General features: G+C 35.2%; 1 protein-coding gene across 8 annotated transcripts in view; it reads right to left on the bottom strand.

Moving 5' to 3' along the window:
* DPH6 (diphthamine biosynthesis 6) overlaps positions 1-23,489 on the bottom strand; it is a 232,215-nt gene that overhangs the window by 10,023 nt on the left and 198,703 nt on the right. For 3 of the 8 annotated variants that reach the window (XM_067296658.1, XM_067296663.1, XM_067296659.1), the window contains 2 exons: positions 17,012-17,094; positions 16,667-16,772 (listed from right to left, as the gene is read on the bottom strand). The exons of 4 other annotated variants lie outside the window; for them this stretch is intronic. In XM_067296658.1, coding sequence (XP_067152759.1) covers positions 16,671-16,772; positions 17,012-17,094 — 185 coding nt within the window. In that variant the 3' untranslated portion in view covers positions 16,667-16,670. Of the gene's footprint in view, positions 1-16,666; positions 16,773-17,011; positions 17,095-23,489 lie in introns of those variants that run through there. One more of the 8 variants, XM_067296660.1, reaches the window with a different exon arrangement.

Here is a 23,489-nt window from a genome sequence, read left to right as displayed (position 1 = left end):
GAGCTGGCACAGTATATTACATATTTATATATAGTACCATGTGCAAACTAGTGAGGTTATTTCTAGATGTTTACTGTTATAATGAGCTCTGAAACTTTAAATCAATCTGCTGCACAAATGTAAACAACATTGTAACAAAACCAGATAAAAGTGCACCAGAACATGTTAAATACATTATTAGGTCGATGAAGATCATTGATATTGATCCAGGTCTGGCTTCACAGCACAGTTTAATCAAAGCTGCCTGGAAGAGGTAACAAAGAGTGGTCATGCCATTTACTGCCTTTCATCAGGAGGTCACTGATTTAATCCTAGAGTGAGTCTACAAGTGACTAAAAATTCATTACTACAGTATCTGACAACTTACGTGAAATCAGTTGGAGCAAGGTAAAAAGAAGGACAGACAAATATTTAGACTCGGAACAAAATCCAGCTACTGCTCTAATGAGGAAACACTGTTATTGGAGGTTGCTGATGCTCCACCCAGCAGTTTGTAGGGTTTTGATAGCCACACAGTTACCTCCTTCTGATCTGGCAGATTTACATTAATTGGATTTTTAACGTGTATAGCAAATACTGAGATACCAGTACCCTCTTACTCCTCACAGTCAAGGAAGAAAAGGAGAGAGATGAAAATCTTTTGTTCCTCTTCATGGCCTCCAAGGAAGATGAATAAATCTCACTGCTAGTGCTTCTGTAATATGAGCTCATAGTTTGTTCCAGATTTGGGAACAGGAGACTGGGAGAGTTATTCAACTGTATCAGTAGACAGCATAATGAAAGAAAAGGGCCTGAAATTTGGCCACATACTGATGTGAGCTGAAAATTAATTTTTGCTCTAACTTGCAGTTATTAATAGCATAATTTAGAAAAGCCTTCAGCAAGACTTATGTGTCATTTTATCAGGCACTGTACAAACACTAAGCCACAGACGAGGTCTGCCACAAAGAGTTTACAATCAACGTAAAGAAATACAAAGCAGCAAAAGGCAAAGTAGGACAGATAGGCATAGAAAACTGTCAAAATTATATGTGATTTGTGAAAATTTGTGGAAAAGCCAGCAACTGACCTGAAATTCTGACCCACCACATGCCTATTCTTCCTCTTGAGGGCACACCACAATGAGCATGCCTACTAACAACAATACAATGACCATGAACTGAATTGTCGTTTTGCTCGGACTGCCTTTGGATCTCTGAAAGTTAAAATTACAGTCCCAGTAAAGCACTGCTGCCTGTGTTCCACCTGCTCTGCTGTGAAACAGCTTTGCTTTTCAGAGGCCTGTGACATTCTTCCACCAATGTTAACAGCCGGGGTTGTCTAAAGATATTTGACAGTTATCTGTGGGCTTTATGTCAAAATAGTCCATCATATATGCCAGTGGGCTATCCAGTCTACTGTCTTATGATTGTCAAAAAAATTATTACATACTTTGTACCAAAAAGTATCACAAAAGACTACAATGAAGAGAAAATTATTACACAAATCTAAAAAACCACAAACTTTTAATCACCAAAATGCATGGGTCTAAACACCCGTTTTTAAAAAACTTTTAGGGAAGACCTTTTAGAATTAAACAAATTGTACTGCCTTATATAACTCTTGTAAATTTTTTGATTTATAGCAACATGGGTGACAGGTAAAGTACACAGCATAGCCTAAAAAAGAATGGCAAAGCTGCCCAGATGTGGCCTCCTGCTTTGGGACTCTGCTCAGCACAGCTGGGAATTCCAGCCGATGGGTCAGCACCCACAGCTGAAGAGTCAATCATCGGCAGCATTGAACAGTTTCATCTGTTTGAACACTGGCTCTTTGGAAAGGAATTTCTAGTTCTGGAACCTTAAGCCACATCTCCACTAAAAACTACGTTAGCTCAAACAGACACTGGATTAATGAAACCGAACATGCTCAGAAAGAAAACGGATGTGATGCTTTAATCACTTTTAAGAAACATGAAGTGTGAGTGATGGAACTGTGACCTTTATCTTTCCCACAAACAGAAGGCCAGCCTATAAGGCACAGTGAAAAATGATTCTGATTTATCCTCCTACCTGTTTCTGAAAAGATGTGATCTGTGGTATGAGATCTGGTTTTAACAATGTTGCAGTACTGCTAGAAGGAAATAAATTGTCCAAGAAGAGATGTCAGTTTTAAAGTAAAGCAAAGATGCCCACACAGCCTTTTCTTTGGTCAACACTGATACTTTATGCCATGGGCCTTAACTTGTCAGGGAATATCATACCCTCTGCATTACAGAATATGGTAGTGAGAAGGACAGGCTATAGAAAGCTATCAACTCTGTTCAGAGAGAGGCAGTATTTTCCCAGAATATCATCACTGTAGTGGTCTTATCATTATTTTCTATGCTGCATTAGTTGAATGAGCCCGTCTTTTTTTAAAGCTTCTCTTTTAAGGTTGTTTTTCAATTGCACCATTGGTAGAAAGATTCATTAGAATCAGGTCATCACCTTGTTTTGCCTTTTGCAGAAAACACATGTGGATAGAGTGGAAGGTAATAAAACTTGCTCAGCCTAGCTAAATTTTCGGCAGATCACTTTGGAGGGCAAAGCAAACTCATCTACAACCTGCTACAAGCATCTGGGGTCATTAAACCCTGAAGAATTTGATAAGATGAAAAAGTGGTACAGGAAGGTAATTAAGGTTTGTTGTTGTTTATTAATAATCTAGCCAGTTTCATTTTTGACTTACCAAGAGCAAAGAAGCAGAATAAAGGAACACTAACTAGATCTTGTCACGTCAGTACTTCATGCTAAATACATTTGTCCTCTCCTGTGAATGTTCTTTTTTTGTAATTTTAGCAACTAATTTAGGTAAATGTAGCTTTTTCACACACTACTTAGATCTATAGCCAGATTTAAAGTTACTGGCATTTCCCTTTTCTGTAAACAATAAAACAAAAAGTTTTAAAGTAATAATCTACTTACTTAAAATATAATTTTTGGTTGTTTATTCTGCCAGAATTCTAGCTTTCTCTTAGGGGAAATCAGGAAATTTTAAATTCATTAATCCTTAGTTTTATGACTATTCTCATCTCCTTTGACCTTTTGGATATTTTTGTTTGCTGTCACATTTCTGCTGATTTGTTTGTAAATTATAAATCCCATTTTACCTTCATTTTTCTTAAACCACTTGCCACAATCTTTTAGAAAAACCTCCTCACAGTTTCATTCTTAAGGCATACTGAAGATTTACAATATGCTAAACTGGGCAAAAACTCTGTAGTAATCAGCACAATGTATTTTATACTTCATCATAATAATTTTTTCTGGCTCCAGGTCAATGTAACTTTTTCTGCTTTTTACAATGGTTTACAACTTAAATAATTTAATACAACAGTTGTTACATTTTTATTGCAAGCTGATAAAACTTGTTCATAAGTCTCTGCCATGCAATATATTAAACAAAAATGACAGGGAACGGGAACTGATGATTACTAAAACTGCAATTCAGTCTTGAAGTTCTGACCATGCCATAAAGTGCTTCTGCTTCACTTGCATATAGCAGATCATGTCAGAATTGCTCAAATGAACTACCTCATCATATTTAGTTTGCCTTACCTGTCATTTTAATGCTGAAAAACAGCAATGATTTCACAATTCGGACAATGCATTGATAGAGATAAACTCCTTTAGTGGGTGGCTCCCACTAGAGTGGTTCCCCTCGGGTCAGGGGAAAGGGCACAGATAGGACTTCCATTGCCGGCGCTGCCACTGAGTTGCTGGAAGTCCTTGGGCAAGTTCTTTGGCTAGATTCAACAATGTACATGGAGGCATGGTTTATTTAATTTCGCAAGGCTCCCGATGATGTAAAGACAGTTACCTGCTTAAGGCTCAGCCAGGACCTTGGTGTCTGATTTTAGTTTTTGAGCACTTGCAGTTCTTGTTGCTTCCTGAAATCAATCCCCATATTTCAGCTTTCCAATTTTAAAAAAGGAAATAAGACTTTCCCAGCTTTGTAAAATGCTTTGAGATCCCCTGATGAATAACAGTAACTAAATAATTGTTACTCTCTTAGCATCTTTGAGAGTTTATGTAAAAGCTGCTGTTTCAATGCATCCCTCAAAAACACTCTTTTTAAAGTACATTCTACGTCAAAACAAATGGTTCTGTCCACATCTACAAAATAGGTCACTGTATATCCATAAGGATATATAGTATACTACAGTCTGCTACTTCTAAAATTCCTTTGCTGACAATATACATAAAAATAATAAATACGGATCTAAGTTTATGGCAAAAGTAGATTTTTACTGATTTGTAAATGCTATATTTAGTCCTATATCTAGACTAATTATTCTTATTTTTGAAAATTAGGATAAAACTACAGCTAGCTGTGGAACAGATACTTCATGATCTGTTGCAGTAAATCCTACTTCATCTCTGCACAAAATGCAACATAGTAAACATTTCCCTCTGTGCTGAGACTTTTGGTAGACAAGAACACATCATATATATCTTACAGAGTTAAAATATTTCAGTTTCTAAAGCCAGGCTTGAGAAAAATCTCCATGAGACATTTGTGATGTCTTGGCAAAATAAAATACATAATTAATTCCTGTAAATCACTTAACTGCATGGTCTTAATGTTACTAACACAAAGACTGTTTACTTTCTCTGCCTATGTGATTAGGATTTCCTAGTAGAAATCAGCTTGTGACTTCTAAGAGATCAACACAGCCACCTGAGAAATAGAATTTTCTACTCAATAAAAAGCCTGATAAGACTGCAGACATATCAAAATTAGTTTCTGAACAGTGTTGCAATGATTTCAACCCCTGCCTATGTGGATCACTCGCTTTGTAGGGTGAAAGATCACAGACGCCTGCGTGCTCTTAGAGATCTGATTTTTTTTTTTTTCAACACCCTAATCATGCAATGCCAAAATGAATAATGGTGATAAAGATAGCATTGGACAACTAGATTAAACTGTAAAAGTCATGACTTTTTTTCTGCAAAATAAAAAGCAAACTGTAATGTACTTGGGAAATAGGTATGTTTATTGGCTGGAAAAACTTCAAGAAAAGTACCTAAAGGATGGCAATTCAGTTTATTTTGACAACTGCCTTTCTCCTCCTCATTAAATATCTTGCCTAATCAAAGGTAAGGTATTTACTTTTGCATGTTTGTAACCACAAAGATAAGTAGATCAAGCCATATGTATGATGTGATGGATTTTAAGAAATACATTCAGCTTCTCCACCCCAGAGATGGTTGCAAGCTTGATCACAAATGTGCTGTATGTAGTATTCTTTTTTCTATTTATTGCTGATCAACCCAGAATCTACCAGTCAGAATACTGTTTCCAATAGGATGATACAAATTGTGGATTTGCTTCTGCAATTCTTTATTCTCAAAGTCCCAAGGGTTCAATAAGGTTGGGCATATTAGTAAGAAATCATTTTGGAAGGTGAGAAAAATTTGTAAGTAATAAACAAGAAAGCATCCTTGTAATTTTAAAAAGTAACTCCATAATGCCAGCCTGATACAGAAAAATCAAGATCACAAAATGTCTAAAGAATTTCCCAAATGGAAATGTCTAAAAGTCATCCATTACTATTGCTGCTTTTCCATACAGCAGACACTGAAATCAATATGCTGCATTGGTTCAGTAAATGTGTCTCTTAACAAGTTAATAAAACAGTGATCCCCACATAGTCTTTCCATCAAACTTTCATATAAAAAATGAGAATATTAAATGCACTAAGATAGGGAAGATCTGCTCCATTTGCTCTGCAATGATAATCTTTTACAAAAGAGGATTTTTATTATTAATTCTTTGCCTTCTGGGAATATTATAATTTCCTAGAATGTAAAAATGCCTTAAGCACAGCAATTTGCTGAGCTAGACTGAATTTCAAAATGTTTCAAATGAGCTGATAAACAACTGCATAATTAGCCATTATTAGATCAAGACCGTATATTACAGATATCCAAGTGAACCATCCAATGGATAGGCAAATTGAGGATATCATTTTTAAAACTAAGAGTCAGTGTTATGCTTTGAAGTGCATCACAACTTTTCTTTTAAAGAATTAAATACCATACTGCTTATTTTTTCTTTAGAAATGCAGATTATTCTATCAACTAAATCCTTGGGGTCTTAAACATTGAACACATCCCTCTGTGTATGAATAATGAGTTTACAGGCTGAATATAACTCATGTGCCGAAAGTGATTAGATTGAATGAGTTGTGTTTTTGTTTTTTTCTTCCCCAATTAGATAGCTACAAACCCATTGTATAAGCATGTTAAACTCAAAATCCAGTGTATTTCTTAGGCCTCGAATTCTGCAACTCATTAATGAAATATGTTAATCTACCTTACAAAATGGAGAATGTAATCAGATACACTACAAAAAGTAAACTGTAAAATTAATTTATACTACCACCCTATTTTCACTATCTTGGTACTTGTTACTTATATATAATTTTGTCAAACCACCAGAGAGTGGCTGAGAAATGCTGCACCTAGATGGAAAAGACACTGGGATGGCTGTTTGAGATGTAGAATAGTTACTAGCTGAGTTTTTCATTAAAGAAATGAGAAGTGGAACAGCTAACAGGGCAGATATCTATAGTGACAGCTTTAGGTTTCAGCACCGATTCACCAATTCTGTTTTAAATTTAGGATAGAATTATTCTCATCTAATTTAACAGCTTAAAAGCTATACATCTAATGTAAAGTTGCCTCTGTTTCAAAAGATAATTAATCCCATTGTAAAATATACTATAGGATGAAAAGTCCTCTAGAGGTGTCTGTCTCCCAACCCCCCAAACCTAGGTCACTAGGTTAAACAAAACAGTTAACTTTTAGGCAGTTAGTTAGATTAAATTAATCTTACCCTAAGTGTCCAGGCAACTGTGCATTGCATGACTTCTGCCTATAGTAGCAACACTGAATTGGAATGGACCTCTGACTAATTGAGTTATTACTGCAGACAATTTCACCACATAGTTCCTTACGTGAAATGACCAGCTAATCCATCCTATTCTGAATTCTTCTTGAATGCCTCTCCACTCTCAAAACAGTAGTTTCAAGTGGAAATACAATCAATGTCCAGACAATAAAGCCAAAGATGTAACTCTTTAAACGGCAGAACAAATTAGGCATACTTTATTTAGAGATACATTGCAATCTGTATGTTCAGTAACCTTTTGCTTTTCTCTCTCATTGCTCAGAAGAGCTTAATTTCAAAGAAGTGCAGGATGCAGAAGTTTGTCATTCAGTGTTTCTAGCTTAAAAGAAGTTTAAAAGGAAACAGATCAGCTGCTTAAAAGCTGTTATAATCAGAAAAGCAATTATATAAACTGGAAGCTGCTTACTCAGATCTGCTGCTTTCTAGTCTCCATTTCCTGTTACCTCTGCAACTCTGAGAGCATTCCAAAATCCTTATACAAGTCATTGGTCTTTACATTCAGCATTGCTGCAGGGCTAAGTTTAGACTTTAGGCCAAGCTTAATTTTAAGTGTTGAAAACAAAAGAAGCTTTTCTTTGGCAGGTTAATTAAAATAAAGGAAGCTATTTAAATCTGCCCAAGGATATGCATGTCAGTGGTAGGCCTAGTGGAGACAGTTTTGTGGGCAGTGCACAGATGAGGTAGTCAAATGAATGCACCATAAAACATAATTTGTTATGCAGCAAGCACATCATATACATATTGTTAGGTAAGCTTTATGCACATGCTTTTAGCCCTAAAGAACCAAATTTAGCTAAGACTAATATATTGGTTCTGCTCTGGCAAATGTAATTATTAACTAAGGGTGACCAAGTAGACCTTCATCTGCCTTTGTGAATGTAAGAGGTGCTACCTCAGTGATATTTTTCCTTACATTTATAGGATTACTACCACTGAAACCTTATGAAGCATTAAAGAGCTGGGAGGTAGGAATAGGATTTTGATGGAACAGCTAGCCACTTTGTATTCCAGGGTTCAACTAAAGGCTCTGATAAACAGTTTTAAGTGGTTGCATGCAGTAGCAGCGTGACTGCAGTAAGTCATGCTTGTAGCCCACAAGGATGTAACAGAACAGTGTTTAAAAAAAGCCATTCACACAGAAAACTACTTTCTCTCTAGAGCAGGGACACTTCTCAGGGAATTACTATGATCTGTTTGGTTTAGAGACCTCACTTCTTTCACATATAGTGTCCTCTATAGGAATTGGATTCTATGGTGATGATTTTAATATTGAACTTATTAATCTGTTTTAGGCAAACACTAATTAATACAAGAAATACAAGAAATACTTAAAGTTTTGGATGGGATGACAGGGAAATAATTCTGACTCCATTCTAAGTCAGTGGAAAAACTGTTAATTTCAGTATGGTCATCATGTCTCCAAGACCATGTGATAAGATTTCACAATCACTGAAGAAAACAAATACACCTGATACAAATGAGAGTCTGGCCTAAGTAAGAACTGCAATACTTAATTCCTAATTCCGGCTTGATTTGATTCATGAATTTCATCTCTGCAGTGTCATGTCCATGACATCATTTATTCTTTAAGCCCCTTTTACTTACCCCACAGGATTTCCGTGATGCTTCAATGATCTTTATACATTACTACTACTTAATCCTTCCATATCTAGGAAAGCAAAACTCACACTGAAGTCAAGGAAACTGATCTGCAACCAGGCATGCTGTAGGAAAGGAATGGACGAAGATGGCCTTCAGTATACTTGTAAATTCCCCCAAATTTTTTGACTACAATGACGACTAAAGGCAACATTTTAGTCTTTCATCTAAAGACATTCTTCCACCTACTCTTAGAACAAGAAGAGGACCTTCTGTAGGAACCACTGAATCTAAAGTAATGAAGCTTTCCCTGTAAAGAAAGAATCTCCCAGGGGACCATGATATGGTTTCTTTGCTTTGAAAAGCACATCTGACTATAACAGTTGAAAATCTGGGCCCAGTTTTGCAGGTGAAACCTCCAAGGCATTGAGTCTTTTACCCCTCACTGAAATTAGTAACTGAAATCAAAGGAAACTTGATACATTAAAATCTCAGGAATTTAGGCCTGAAATCTTAAGAAAGGTATAAGCTGATCTTAAAACCTGATATCAGAATGAACACATTAGAATCAATTCTAAACTTTTAATTATATTAATGGAAACAAAGACAGTCCTAAATGTTAAGAAGGTTTCTTTATATTTTTGACAGATCAAAACAAGTAGCACAGTAGAAATTACAGTATACAACCAGATCTGTGGAAAGTACATGTTTCAAAAAAGTTCTATTACAGGAAACAGAAGTCAGTTCACATAATGCTGATCTAAAAACGTAGCATCTTTCTATTTCAGAGTACTGAAAGGGGGAATTATCCTCTCCTTCACTTCAGGAACTCTCATGAGAAATTCCCTTGTCATTTACGGGTGCATGTCTGATAACACCTTAAAGTATTTCCTCTGTGTGATGAGGATACTAAAAAGTATTCTTCCATTTGATCTGATGCTGAAACCATTACCAGATAGTCTCAGTTCAGTCATTCATCTACTACCTATCATGGATAGGTTTGATCTGGTTACAGGATAACAATGTAAGATCACTAATCTGTGTAGTAAGTATAGCACAAACCAGTGAAAATGTTACCTAACTATATAAATTTTCTTCTGATAGAAAAAAATGAATGAGACCATAAATTCCACCAAGATTTTTTTTGTCTAGCATTAGGAAAGAATCCCATAAAATTATCATTTGTGTCAAAAAAGAAAAACAAGTATTTCAGGTTTCCCAGATACAGTACCAAGTATTATTTTATTTCTCTTAAATAATGGCAGCTTTTATTTTAAAATATTAAGAAGAAAATATGTATCAGACTTCTAGATTTATTTATAATATTTTAAAATTCACTGCCTGACTTCATTCTGTGTTCATGGAACTACGTTTCCTCTGCAGCTCTTGATAACAACACTACAACTTTAAGCAGTACAGAAACACATGGTTTATATAAAATACAAAATGCTGGTATGGTACCCCGCACAAAACTCATAAGCAAAAAGACAAATGAAGAGCAGAATTGACATGCTTTCAGGCTATGCCTATACTAGTAATGAAATGTGCCCAAGACCATTCTCTGGAATTAAGGTTAAGGGGTCCACAAGTGTGACCACACTACTAAACTCTCTTAGCCTAACTGCCTCTTGGAAACAGCCCCAGATTCATGTCACTCCTAAACTGTGCCTATGAATTGCTTAGGAGTCGGGTAGTTGGCATAGGCCAAAACCCTCCTGACAACTGCAGAGAAGGGCTGCAAATAAGAACTGTACAGAAGAACAGTACAGAGAATGCAGACAGCTGGGAAAGTTTTTTGGCGCTAACCAACTCCTAGTATAGACATAGCCATAATTACCTTTATAAAAGAGACTATATTGGCTTGTAGGACTCAAAGAAATTAACCTCACATTGACACCTACATTGAGAGATTGAAACTGGACCACCGAGTTGACAGTCTTTGTTTCTTCTTGCAATTTTTCCTCTAATTTTGTTCAAGACTGATTAACCATCAATCAGAAAAAGGTCTAGTGCTTTCAACCCTGACAGTTCTCTGTCATCTTTTGCATCAATAAAAATATCTTCTAGATAAGGTCATCCAACCAGAGCAGAGCAAAGCAAAGTTATGCTGCCTGCATATAACTCAAGGAATCACTGCTGTTAAAGGAAATTCAAGATAACTTTGCAGAAAGGCCCAGTACTCTTTCTTCATTTGTTATGAATCCCAGAAAAAGAAACTGTCAGTTGCTCATATGCTAGTAGAACAGTGCCAATCAGTAAAAAATGCCTGAATGTTGACAATTAAGTACTTTTCCAATAATTTTGAATTACTACATGGTAAAAATTAAATGTTTCTATCAAGAACCATTTTGAGGTTGAGTAGCTCTTCAATGTTTCTTTAAGTACTTGTAAAATTTGTATGCTATCCTCAACTATAGTCAATGAGTGGCATCTTTCATGTTGCTAGCTTTAACCTATTATGTTAAGAAAAAAAATCAGAGACTATACTGTATGATAAAGAAAGATAGGTTCGGCACCTTATGTCTATACTTGGAAGCACAATGGGAGTATGACTTTAATATTACTTTCTATCTCACTCTCTATCTATCTAGTATCTCTTTAATATGAAGTTCTGACAATGAGAAATAAGAAGTGTATACAGTACAGTCACATTACTAACTCTTGATAATGCTCCACTGGTTACTCTAATGTTACTACGAGCTCTCAGAGCACATCCTATTACTGCACATTTTTTAGAGGTGGTATGTTGGAAAGGACAATGTAATTTGGTGCAGAGTAAGTTCAGTAATACTTGTAATATCTTAAGTTTTGAAAAAGAAGGCAAAAGGCAGCTTCTCAGAAAATAACACTATTTAAAAATGACTGTTATACACTGGATTTGTCTTATTCTTACTTTCTCTTTTTGATGTTACAGAATTTCTAATTTTTCATGTGCATCTGCTCTCAAATCCTGGTCCCTATTTCTCTCAGAATAAACTTCCTTGTGAAGTATAGTAAGCCATATTCTTTTTGGCAGCCTGTTGGAGCCACTTTAATTAAGCCAGAATTCTCTGAAGATGATAAGTAGCTGAAATAGAAGGGAGGAAGACTGTCCAAAGGAAATAATTCATTCAGCAAAGCAACTGACCTCATGAGCCATTTTTGTAAAACAGTATCAATATATTGTGCAAGAGACTATTTCATGGCTGCATAAAACCTCACTATACAGACTCTACTACGCCTCCAGCAGTTCTATCCCTTACAGACACGAGGGAAAATAAAAGTACTTTCTTTGACAGGCTCTTTTAAAGACATTGGTTGTTCTGAGAACAATTCCTTCCTGTTTGACAGAAATTATTTCATTTTGTCACCCTTTCACTTTCTTGTTTTCTGTGTCTCAGTGAATTCTCATCTCTCACTGCCACAGAGGAAAAGAAACAAAATCAGACTACAGACAGTGAATGGCCAGAGCCTCTGTCACAAACTTAACTGTCAGGGGCAATCCATGTTCTTCATCTAAACTTTTTAATTACCAATTCACGAACTATCAGTAAGTTTCCTCCTTACTCAGCAAAACTGACTCTTGCTAACCTATAAAGCTATCAATAATTTTTAACAGTAAACATGTATGTGCTGAGTCCAAAACACATTTACTAGTTTCAATGGTTCCATCGTATCTATTACTCTGTGGCCACAACATAAATAAATATATATTTCATTGAACTATATCTTTAAGTAACAATGAAATTTGCTACTAACAGATAAAATACTACCTATACAGTAAGAATACAAAGGAATCAAACAAAAAATTGAACAGGATTTGCTAGAATGATGATGATAAAAAAAAGCTTAATATTGTTAAGAACAGTCAGTGCATTTTTTTTCTTCAAAGCAAAGGAATTCAAAGAAAGGCGTTAAAGGCCTAATTAAGAAATAGAGACCCACAGAAAATTATGTACCAAGTTTCATTTAAGATCCCATAGCAACACATATTATAGAAAAAAAAGTAAACAGATTAGATCTGAAAAACCTACTGCTGAAAAAATTGCACTATTTAAAAGATGTCACGACTTGATAAAAACCTTGGCTCCACTGAAATCAGTGGGAGTTTTGCCACTGACTTCAGTGGAGCCAGGATTTCATGCACTGTGTATATTCATTTACATCTGTTTAGGTCTTCTGTTCTTTATGTCTGTTAGCACTTTGGGATCTGCACTGCTGGGCAGAAGGAGAACAGGCTGGAGAAGGTATTTGACTAGAACCCAGGAGACAAAGATTCAATTTCTGTCACAGGCTTACTAAGAAAACCTGAATAAGTCACTACCTCCTTTCTCTTGTATCCAGGTTCCTTCTCTATAATAAACAGGGGATGATACTAAACTCCCTTCCTAGGTACTCTGAGATCAAAAGACAAAAAGTGTTACAGCTAGGCATATATATATTTTTTTCTCACCAAAAACACTGCTTACTAAATTCCAACAAGACAGACCAATGTGACACCCCAGAAGGCACAAGATGAACAGGAAAAACATAACTAGGAATTTTAATTTGGTGGTAGAACCTTTACTTAATGATAATGGGCAAGAAAGAAAAATTAGGTGATGTTAGACTGTCGAGTTGGCAATAGTGGCAGTCATTAAAAATATTTCATTTGTAAACACATGACTATTAAGGAAATAGTTGAGCAATAAATGTGGAAGTTCATTATACAGTTAATATGTTTATTAAGAAAAAAGTCAGAAGAGTGGAATTTCTACTTCCAGATAATTCTTTGCTACAGTAGATAGTATATTACCCTGGAAATGTCACTAATGCTGCATCTTATGAATTTTCAACAAGCTCTACATGGACAGAAGTCTGAGAAAGATGACAGTCTTTCGTTAATCACTAACAGTTTGAACTTACTCCAGTAGTTATAATTTTTTGGTCCACAGCCTACAGAATGGCTGCAAACTATCTGGCCTTTCATTTTATCTTCAATCTTGCAGTGAAATCTGTGTGAAAGGTGCCCTGTAGCTACAGGTTCTATCCATTTCAGTAGAAGGTCATGATTACGCTTTTAGGGACAATAAAAGATTTTAGTAAATTTTAGATAAATTCTATTTCTTCCCTGTTAATTGCTTGACTTTTATGTGATTTAGCTAACAGATAAAATCTGTGATCCATAAAGAAGGCAAGCAACAACAATCATAGTCAAACAGCTTTAAGTCAAGCCTAGTGAACTAGTCAACTCCAGTTCACAAGTATAGGATGAACCTCCAGGGTTGATCAAGAAAGTAACTTCAAACACCAGATCAAAACACCCCTAGGAGTTTTAAAATCATGAAACAGATTAATGAAGCCGACACAATTAATTCCAAACATGCAGAACTATTTAGCTTTTAGGAGGAGATAAAGATTCAAATCTGGTCAAACAGCATTTATCAAATGAGCTAATGTGGAATTGTCAGTTTGCAAACATAACACTACTAGTAAGGCTAACAATTATCACCATGGAAACACCAGTAGTTGTTTTGCAAAATGCTGGCTAAGAACTACAGTGTGTCTTCAAGTCCATTATTTTAGCAAAGGTGAACAAGGTAGGAGGAAGGGTTGTTCTAGGAGAACTGTATCAAGAGTTCTAATGTTGAATCTGTTCATTTCATGAGTAAAATGAACTCGTCCCCAATTTCCAGTCACGCAATTTATCTTGCAATTAGATGAAAATCAGACAGAGCTCTTTCATTCTTATATAATCTACCCTTTTAAAGGAAAACTATGTATCATCCATATGATCTTCATGAGGCAATGGGCTGCAGAATAATAGAAGAGAAGTAGTTTGTAAACTAGAAGATCAAGTATTGAAAGAGTGTAGAGCTCAAATTCCCTTTCTCCTATGACACAGGCTCTCCAAAACTCGACTCTGGTATACTAAAAAAGTAGTATGGAGAACGCCGTTCAGCTGTTGCCAGTGCCACTTCTATTTTATGAAGAAATGGAACTCTTCAAATGCTAGACATTGCAAACCAAGAAGAAGCAGGGTGAGCTTGCAAAGCTACAATCAGATGCATACAACTTTTTGCTTGAAAACTCAATGAACTCATTATGAAAGTTTAACATCTTCAAGATAGACTTTGTAATACCGGAAACTTAAAACAGTATCTAAAATCACTGAGCTTCAATCTCAGTTTAAGAGCTAATTTCAAATATTTCTTACAATTTCAAAAAGCAAGTATCAACAGACTGCTTAGCCAAATAATGAATACATGAAAAAAAACAGAAAATATTCAGCAGTTCATCAAGACAAAGATGAAAAGAAAGACTTAATACTTAAGTATAACCATGAAGGGCCTGTATTTATTTATATATAAACAATATTTAAAACAGTTAGCACAGACTGAGATGCAAAGAATGTAGACCAAGTCTCTCTCCTGATAGGATTCCTTGTTTTTAAGGTCACTTTATGTTGTCAGAATGCTTTTAGAGCTGCAAAAATGATAAAAGTCTCAACAAAAATCAGCCAGTCAAGGTGTAAATAATATCGAAAAGAACAGGGACAATGGCAAAGGAGTGGGCATGCCACTGAGAAATTCCAGTGAGGGGGCACTTTGATTTGCATCTCTCATTTTTAAATTCAGATTGCTCATTCCAATCCAATGAATTTTGAGAGTGAGAGAAAACAGCTGTCACCTGAGTGTTTTCTTAAAAATTTAAATGTTCAGATCTCACTGGATGTGAACTACATGCTCATCTATGTCCTGGTATAATCATGACAGAGGCCCTGAGGCAACCAGGCTCTGAAGTGAGCAGATGAATGAAACGGATGGAGGCCAGAATCATCCTTCATTCCTTTCTGGAAATAGTCAGGAGCCACAATGACAGGAACGGTGGCCTAGAGTCAGAGGCGATTGAGATGGTGTGATCCCATTTAATTATCAGCAGGCATCTTACAACCCTTTCCACCCATCTCCTTCCCTCAACATCCTCTCATAATTTGATGCGTTCAGTCTTGACTAAGACCGTCCAAGTCTTCTCAGGTAAACAATTCTGTTTGCTTTGTTAAGAAATAAAGACTCTCCTCTTTCCAAATACTATGGGAATAAAGGAGTGGGGTGGGGGGCGGGGAAAGGAAAAGAACTCTACTTCAAAATGTTTTCTCTACTCTAGAATGATACTAGGATCAATTGACTGACAAGAGGAAAAATTTCTTGGTTGTCTTAGGTTTTTAAAGGGAGAGAAATGAGACAGTCTAAATCCAGTTTCTCCTGAGCATCTACAGGTACCAGCACACTTTATTTCTGCATGCTGTTGGGTAACTGAATGTCAGGATTGACTTAATTTGGTTAAGCAGTATGGAAAAGCTCAGAATATGTTTACTTATGTTATGCAAGCAAAATTCTTATCATTTAAGAAAATAACAAAATAAAGAATACACAGAAAATATGAACATTTATATAAAAATTACATCATCTATACATAACAAGCACAGACAAATGAATAACCTTTTGTGCTTCTAAATGGGGAAAGGAAAATATTTGTATGCCTACCAACACTGTGGCAAGGAAGACGATCTTTTTTGCAGATAATCAATTACTTGCTCAAAATATGCTCAATTCCCAGAAAAAGATTTTAAGGCTAAGTTGCACACATAAATTGTGTTTTTGTGGACAATACAATAACTTGCATTTTCATGTGATTTTCTAATCTTTCCTTCTAATTTAGTTTATTGATCATAACCCTCTGATTACTGGACACTCAGTTCTTCTGGCCTGTTTAAAATTTTGTTGTAGGATTTTTATCCTTATTTCCCTTATACCCTTTAAATGGGTAGGTAAGCAAATTCCTTTTTGCAGACATGCCATGTCAATTTAGTAAGGAATCAGGCACTAAGTACTTTATGGATATATTAGTTATGTGCTCAAATACTGAACTGGAGCCACTTTCAGCAGGGTAATTTTAGACATAAGCTTCAGTTCAGAAAAGTATGAACAGGTTTAAGTACTCCACGGGTGGATTAGGTATGTGCATACGTATTGAACTTGTGCCACATATCCTGGAGTAGTTTTCTTAAATGCATTAATTTATATTTTTAAAAAATGAAGACTATTTCATATTGGTCAATTTGCATGATACACGCACACATGCATAATGCATTTAGAATACTGTACCCGTTACTGTCATATTTTGCCCTTTTTTTCAAAGCTTCTTCCCAGTTGATAAGATGCCAGTACAATGTAATAAAGCATGACATGGTATTTCCTGCAACTCCCGCATACTTTCTGAAATGTTCAAATTCATTTGTTAGTTTGAAGGGCTTTCTGAAAAACATGTAATAATAATTTATGACTATTTTGTATCCTAAAGAGATGATCAGGATTTGCCATACAAACCACATTACCAGTCACTGTTTTATAATAACTAAAACATAAATATTTATAATCATGTCAACTGGTTGTTCTTCACTGATAACAGAGGTTTACTATAGAACTCTTTTATGTGTTTTATGCATAACACTTACTTGGGAGACCACGAGTTTTTTAGGGAATCTGGTGATCTTGCACAAACATCTATTGAATTCAAGGATGCACTTCAAAAGGTCAGCTATAGAAGGAACAATAATGATAGTCACTTTCTAAGCCTCACAGTCAAAGAAAGACAGTGAGCATTTCAAATGTTATTGGGATGTTTTGTTTTAATTTAAAAACAGCCTGTCATTAAAAATTAAGTAAGTGTGAGGTGACACTGTCCTTTTTGTACTACCTCAACAAATAAAAATCCAGCCTTGGACTTCATCATGCAAGATGTGTCCCCATCATAATCACTGACCTGCATATTGCTTCAAACTTCCAGTTTGATTAGAAATCATGATAGTAAGGCAAAGCTGAACTTCTTGTCTCCTGCATCAAAGATGCACCACTCTGACTGCTGACTATGCACCCACTTTAAGTTTAAATGAGATGGAGTCCAGCTGTCTCCATGCAGTGATTTTAATGGCAATGAAAAGCATTCAGCAATTCTCATGAGACACAAATATTTCACAGTATCAGGATCCTAAAAAGGGATATTTTTCCTTCAAATACTTCTTTTCCTCCTGTTAATACAAAACCTGTTCTTTTTTAAAAATTAACAACACCAAAAGGATGTGTTCCATTTAGGCTGGAGTGAGGACTGTGTGTGATTTATCAAGTTTATTTTGTTTCTGTGCCACTATTTTCATTTTGAAGGGGGACAGAGAAAAATATTAATGACTGTTAATTTAATATATAACACCCAGTAGAATCCAAGCTGTGCATTCTGTACACAACTTTTTGCTCACTACTTCTTGCTTCTCATCTACTGATCATATTTTCAGCATAGAGGAATACATTTTAAAAAACAGAAGCTTTGGCTTTATTTTGCTGTTTGCTATATTCTGGTTTATGTCAGTCATATCTCCTTCTTCTGGATCAAGAAACTTCAGACTACTGTCTCTTAATTTTTACATTTTTTTATTGCAGTTGGCCCACTGTGCCAGCCTCCAAGTTTTATTCCTGCATTATGTTTTCCAGGACTCAGACTGAGACATGACTTATGTGGTCCAGAACAAGGGATAGTGGAAGTAAAAAAGGGAAATAGAATAGGAGAGTAAGAGGAAAGAGTAGAAAAGACTAAGCAAATGGACATAAACATGCTTTAACATAAAGCCTTGTACTTTCATCTCCCTATTGAAAATGAAGGCTCAGATTGTCTTTGAAATACGTCAGCTGTGCTGAATTCTTTCCTAGTGATGTTAACATAATTTCCATTAATTTCAATAGATTGAGATTTCATTATACCTAAAAGGCAAAACAACAAAAGTGAAATTATTGCTGATGTTCAGCTTGACTTGATTTTCAGAAATCAGATGCTCAGTATTTTCTGAAAATTGGACTTGTTACATGTGTCTGTAGGTGACGTCACATTTCACAATACAGACCATCCTTTGGATGAACTAGAGGCTACAATCGTTTCAGTTCAAATGGGTTAAGGTCTTTAATTGCATAGCTCCTTTTGCCTGGCATGTACAGCTCTTCCATTAACACTTTCATTTGTGCCAGAAAAATAAACAATTTCCCCTATGTTTGGACATGCATATTTAAGTCTTATCATCTTCCAGAAAATGTATTGTTTTCTTCTTTCTCCTAACAGACATAGTGGGAGGCACTGATTGGATAATTTTGAAATGTGTGTTATAAAGATGAAGATAACTAATTGAAGATTCCTCACCAGCTCAGAGCTAAAAATATACTATCTTAGATCTAAGATGACATTAATGCACCTTGGAACTGATGCAGTCTTTTTAGTATAATTATTGACTTTGAATAGGGATGCTTTATGTGCTGAAAACTTCTGGAATGTTTTTCAGCTTGTCTATCTGTAGTATATTCATGAAAGGTGAAATGTAAAGAACAAAAAAAAATGGTAACAGTGAGTTTCAAGCAATGCTTATAGAATAACTCATGCCTAGCAGCCTATCAAATTGTTCCTTCAAATTAATACCGCCAAAGCCATTTTTTTAAAGAAGCATTGTATGGTACTCTTATTGCAGGACAAGAACTGTAGCATTACCCTCTGTAACGGGGAAGTATTACACAGCTTGTTTCCTATCAAAATGAAATCTTTATACGCACAGAAAATAGCTAAAAAGGTTGGAAAACTCCCACATAAAGTATTTTCAGGCAAGTTAAGCCAAAACTGACAAGCAGTACTTTTAATGAAAGCATTATTAAACAGCTGAGGTTTTTGTTTCTGAACTTTTAAAGGCATTAGACTGAAAGTTTAAGTGTTTTGCATACTATCACAGCTAAAAACAACCATAACAAGAAAAAACATGATTCAAATTTAGAAGAAAAGTAAATTTGAAAAAGCCTAATCTGAAGATAGAGATTCTGCTAATTTCTTCTGTTGTTATAATTTGAATGACCCAAACACTTGATTGGATCACAGCAGGTAAGCTACGCTATGTGATATAACACAAAGGGATTCAGGACACATTCTATGTAGTTAGTGCAAAGAAAAAATATAGTAATCAATCAGCTAAATTAGAATGTGTTTATCTTCATGTATGTAATTGTGGAAAATGCCTTAGGCTGGCTACAACTAGTCATGCATTTCATAAAAGTCTGGAAATGACAAGATCCCTTGACAATTCTAAAATGATGAAGGTATACCCAATAGAAGAGCAATCTCAAAACAGATTTGATCTCATACCCCTTTCTAAAACAAGGCGTGCATTTCAATGAACTGTTCTGCTTCAGTGCTGTACATATCTATTCTTTATATAATACTGTCTCTAAGCAGCATCTAATTTTCAGAGCACCTGTAACTTCAGCTAACAACTTCAAGAAAAATGAATCTCTGTAATTCCATCATCTTGTGTTAAGTTACTAAATTAGTTAATCCTTCTGTGCCATATATCTTCCTGTTTGTGTGTGGAAATAAATATAATAACCTCAAATGGATTTACATCCATATCATTGGTATGATATCCTTGAGAGGAAAAACAGTGAGATACTATTGCTTTTCATATGTATAAATCCACTCAATAGCTGGTGTATTGAATCAACACATACTGAACAGAACAACATACCAGTAAAATCAATTTTTCTATTGTAAATGAGGTGCTATTTTTTGTATGTTTAATAAGAAACAGATTCTACAAAAAGCTGGAATACTTTTACCTTATCAAAATGCATTGCTGGAAGGATGATTGAGGACAACTCCCTACACTGTAAATATTAGAAACAACTATCTTGAACATACCTTTTTCCCCCCAGAAATATTAGTATTAGGTGAAGAGTATTAATTTTGATTTTCAAAGTTCATAAAGTCTTTATCTCCTGACCAGTAAAGTACATTTGGAAGTACTCTGGAGGCTTAAATTTTGTAAATTTTACAGCTTGCAAATTATAAGTTTTTAATTATTTTCCAAATCCTGTCAAAACCTGGTTAAACTGCTCTTTAGCCTAATGAATTCACAGACTTGTGCAACCTTCCATTTGTGTGAAAGTATTTTCTATGAGGTCTTGTATCAAGTCTACTTTATGCAGTCTTCTCACCTCCTCTTAATGATTCAGTGGTCTGTAGCTAACTTTAAATTTTGAAGAAGGAAAATGGGAAAATACTCTAAAATGAGATACAGGATTTTTTTCTTCTTTGAACTGTTTACCTTTTCAATAAAAATATACAAACCATCATGCTTAAATGCCAGGAAAGAAAACACCATGTAAAATATATATTTAGCTTCAGAGAAAAAATATTCATAAAAGTATTTCATTTTATTGGGAAGATTTAAAAAAAAGAAAAAAAAAAGAGGCAATTATTTGCAGTTCCTTAGGTCCAAATATTTTCCTTTTTTTCCAGCCTAAGAAAACCAGATTGTGAAGGGTTCAGTGAGACAGAATACTACAGTCCTATTGCTTGGGTTTAGGGATGCAATTGCTAACGGATTTCTGCTCCACAGCCACCAAAGCCTCCATTCATAGTTGGTCTAAAAATTACCTCTGGTCATCCTAACTCCTTGACAAGTTTCTGTGGACCAGTACAGGAAAGAACAGATTGTCTTATTCATCTGTTTCATATACTATCTCTCTCTTCTCATGCTTTTTTAGGAAAAAACACAAGACTCTATGTTAGCTGCTAATGAAAGATGACATGTCCCTTTTATGACTCCTCCCCTTTATGCCTTCACAAAAATATTTCTCTTTCAGATTTTAACTCCACATAGATATGAAAATCTTTCTTCTCAAATTCTCCCGTATTCTTCTCTGAAAGTACAAAGAACTATTTCAGCTGAACTGCTTCTTCTGTACATGAGTTGTTTGAAATTTTTAAATATACAAATAAGATTTTTTCCAACTTTTAAAACAGAAGTTCTGAAATAATCCACATTGAATTTATGACTACAAGTGAAGATGTTCTGCAGTATATAACAGAAACAACTGAAAGAAAAAGTTCCAAGTTTATTAAAATAATTTCCTGAAATAAAGATAAATTCAAAGGGAAAACTGTAGCCACAAGCTGCAAGTGCAGTACAAAGCAAAAGAAGGATCACATTAAAATGCTCATTTTTATATCATGCTGTGTAATAATACTGCTATTTTATGAAATATCCTAGGAATTTAGCCAGAAATCCACAAGAAAAATATGTATGAAACCATGTAACAATCTAATTATCCTTCCTAAAAGCATTTGCCAATACCTTATTAGTCTTAGGAATCTAAACATCTATATAATATGGCCCAATGCTTGCAAGAACAAGAAATCTGCTCCTCATTGAGTCATTAGTTCTAAATAATATTTTCAGACAAATCAAAATTCTCCAGGCATACAGCAAACTTTATACAAGACACTTCCAACCCCTGCCCTGAGAGATGGCAGGCAAATATTGAAGCATGCAATATCTGTCTAGTTTATTCAGACCTGTACTCTCTTATCTTTTCTGTTTTCCTGCACACTTTGTATTGAAATTGCACTATTGCTACGAAATGGTGAAAGATATATATATATAAAAGATAGAAGATATATATATAAGTATATATAGATTTGGTGAGAGATAAAAAAAAAAATTCAAAATACTTTTAAATGAAGACAAAACCTCTAAAACCTTCAACTAAAGATGCATATGTTCTAGTGTAGATAATTTATCTCACAAAGAAGTATCTCAGTGCTCAAAACACTTTTAAAACGCCCCTAAGTTTCTGGTTTGTAAAAAGGAAACTAACCTGACATTAAGGACAACTGTGGCTGTCTTTGTCAAGGCAGCTGATCATGGAGCATCTCAGGATTATGCTTTTTATCCAATAGCTACTTTCTGATAAGATTAATAAGCTGCTTTGTATTTTTGAGAGAAACAATTTTCATTTCCGGTAGAAATGGACTCAGGGAACACATTGCATCTCCACACACAATTTTTCCTCAAGCTTATGTACAGAAACATAGGGAGCCTCACATTTGTGCCACATTCTTCATATCAAATGGTATAAACATCTATTAATCTGTTTAAATGAGGAAAGCAAAATTTTTTGCCAGTTCAAGATATGATATTACTGATGATATAAATTATTCATCTTCATAAGAGGAACAACTTTCCTCATCCTCAGGTGTCTCAAACATCATCAAATGAATTGGACCCTGGAGACACATTGGCTTTACACTGTCATAAGAAAAACTGCAGAGATATCACAGCCCAGTGATAATTCTAATAGCGAACTTATGAGTTCTATTGAGACAAAGAGACAGGCAAAGAAAAAAGGACAAATGTGCATACTACAGAGAAATGAGCTTAAAAAAAGAACAAAGAACACAGACACTTCTAAAGAAACAGTTCTCTTTCAAAGACACACTCCAGTAGGAAATCTTGCTTATTGGCTTCAGTAATTATTATTGTAATAAAGAGTGGTAGTCATCTTTTGTAAGAATGTGCAGTACTAATGACAGAAGGAAAGAAGCTGTTTTTTTCACAGAGAATCTGCAATTTAATGGCATTCTTTTGGGGAATTTATTAGTAATTTTATAATAATATCATAGAATCATAGAATAATTTTGGTTGGTAGGGACCTCTGGAAATCATCTAGTCCAACCTCCTGATCAAAGCTGGGCTAACTTGGAGATTAGATCAATTTGTTCAGGGCCTGGCACAGTCAAGTTTTTGAAAATCTCTAGGGATGGAGATTCCACAGCCTCTCTCAGCAACCTGTTCCAGCACTTATCCTGGTGAAAAACTCTTTTCTTTTGTCTAACTAGAATTCCTCTTGCTGCACCTTGTGAATGTTGCCTCTCGTCCTTCCTGGTCTGAGAAAAGGCTGGCTCCTTCTTCTCTACAACAGCTATTAAGGTAATGAAGACTGCAGTTCAGTTCTCCTTTAGCTTTCTCTTTTCCAGGTAGAACAAACACACTTCCTCCAGTTTTTTCTCATATGCCATATACTCCACTTTCCCAACCATTTATTTTAGTGGCTCTTCTCTGGACTTTCTCT

This window comes from Apteryx mantelli, chromosome 4 (assembly GCF_036417845.1).
Source record: "Apteryx mantelli isolate bAptMan1 chromosome 4, bAptMan1.hap1, whole genome shotgun sequence".
Classification (NCBI taxonomy): domain Eukaryota; kingdom Metazoa; phylum Chordata; class Aves; order Apterygiformes; family Apterygidae; genus Apteryx; species Apteryx mantelli.
This window is presented reverse-complemented; position numbering and strand designations above follow the sequence as displayed.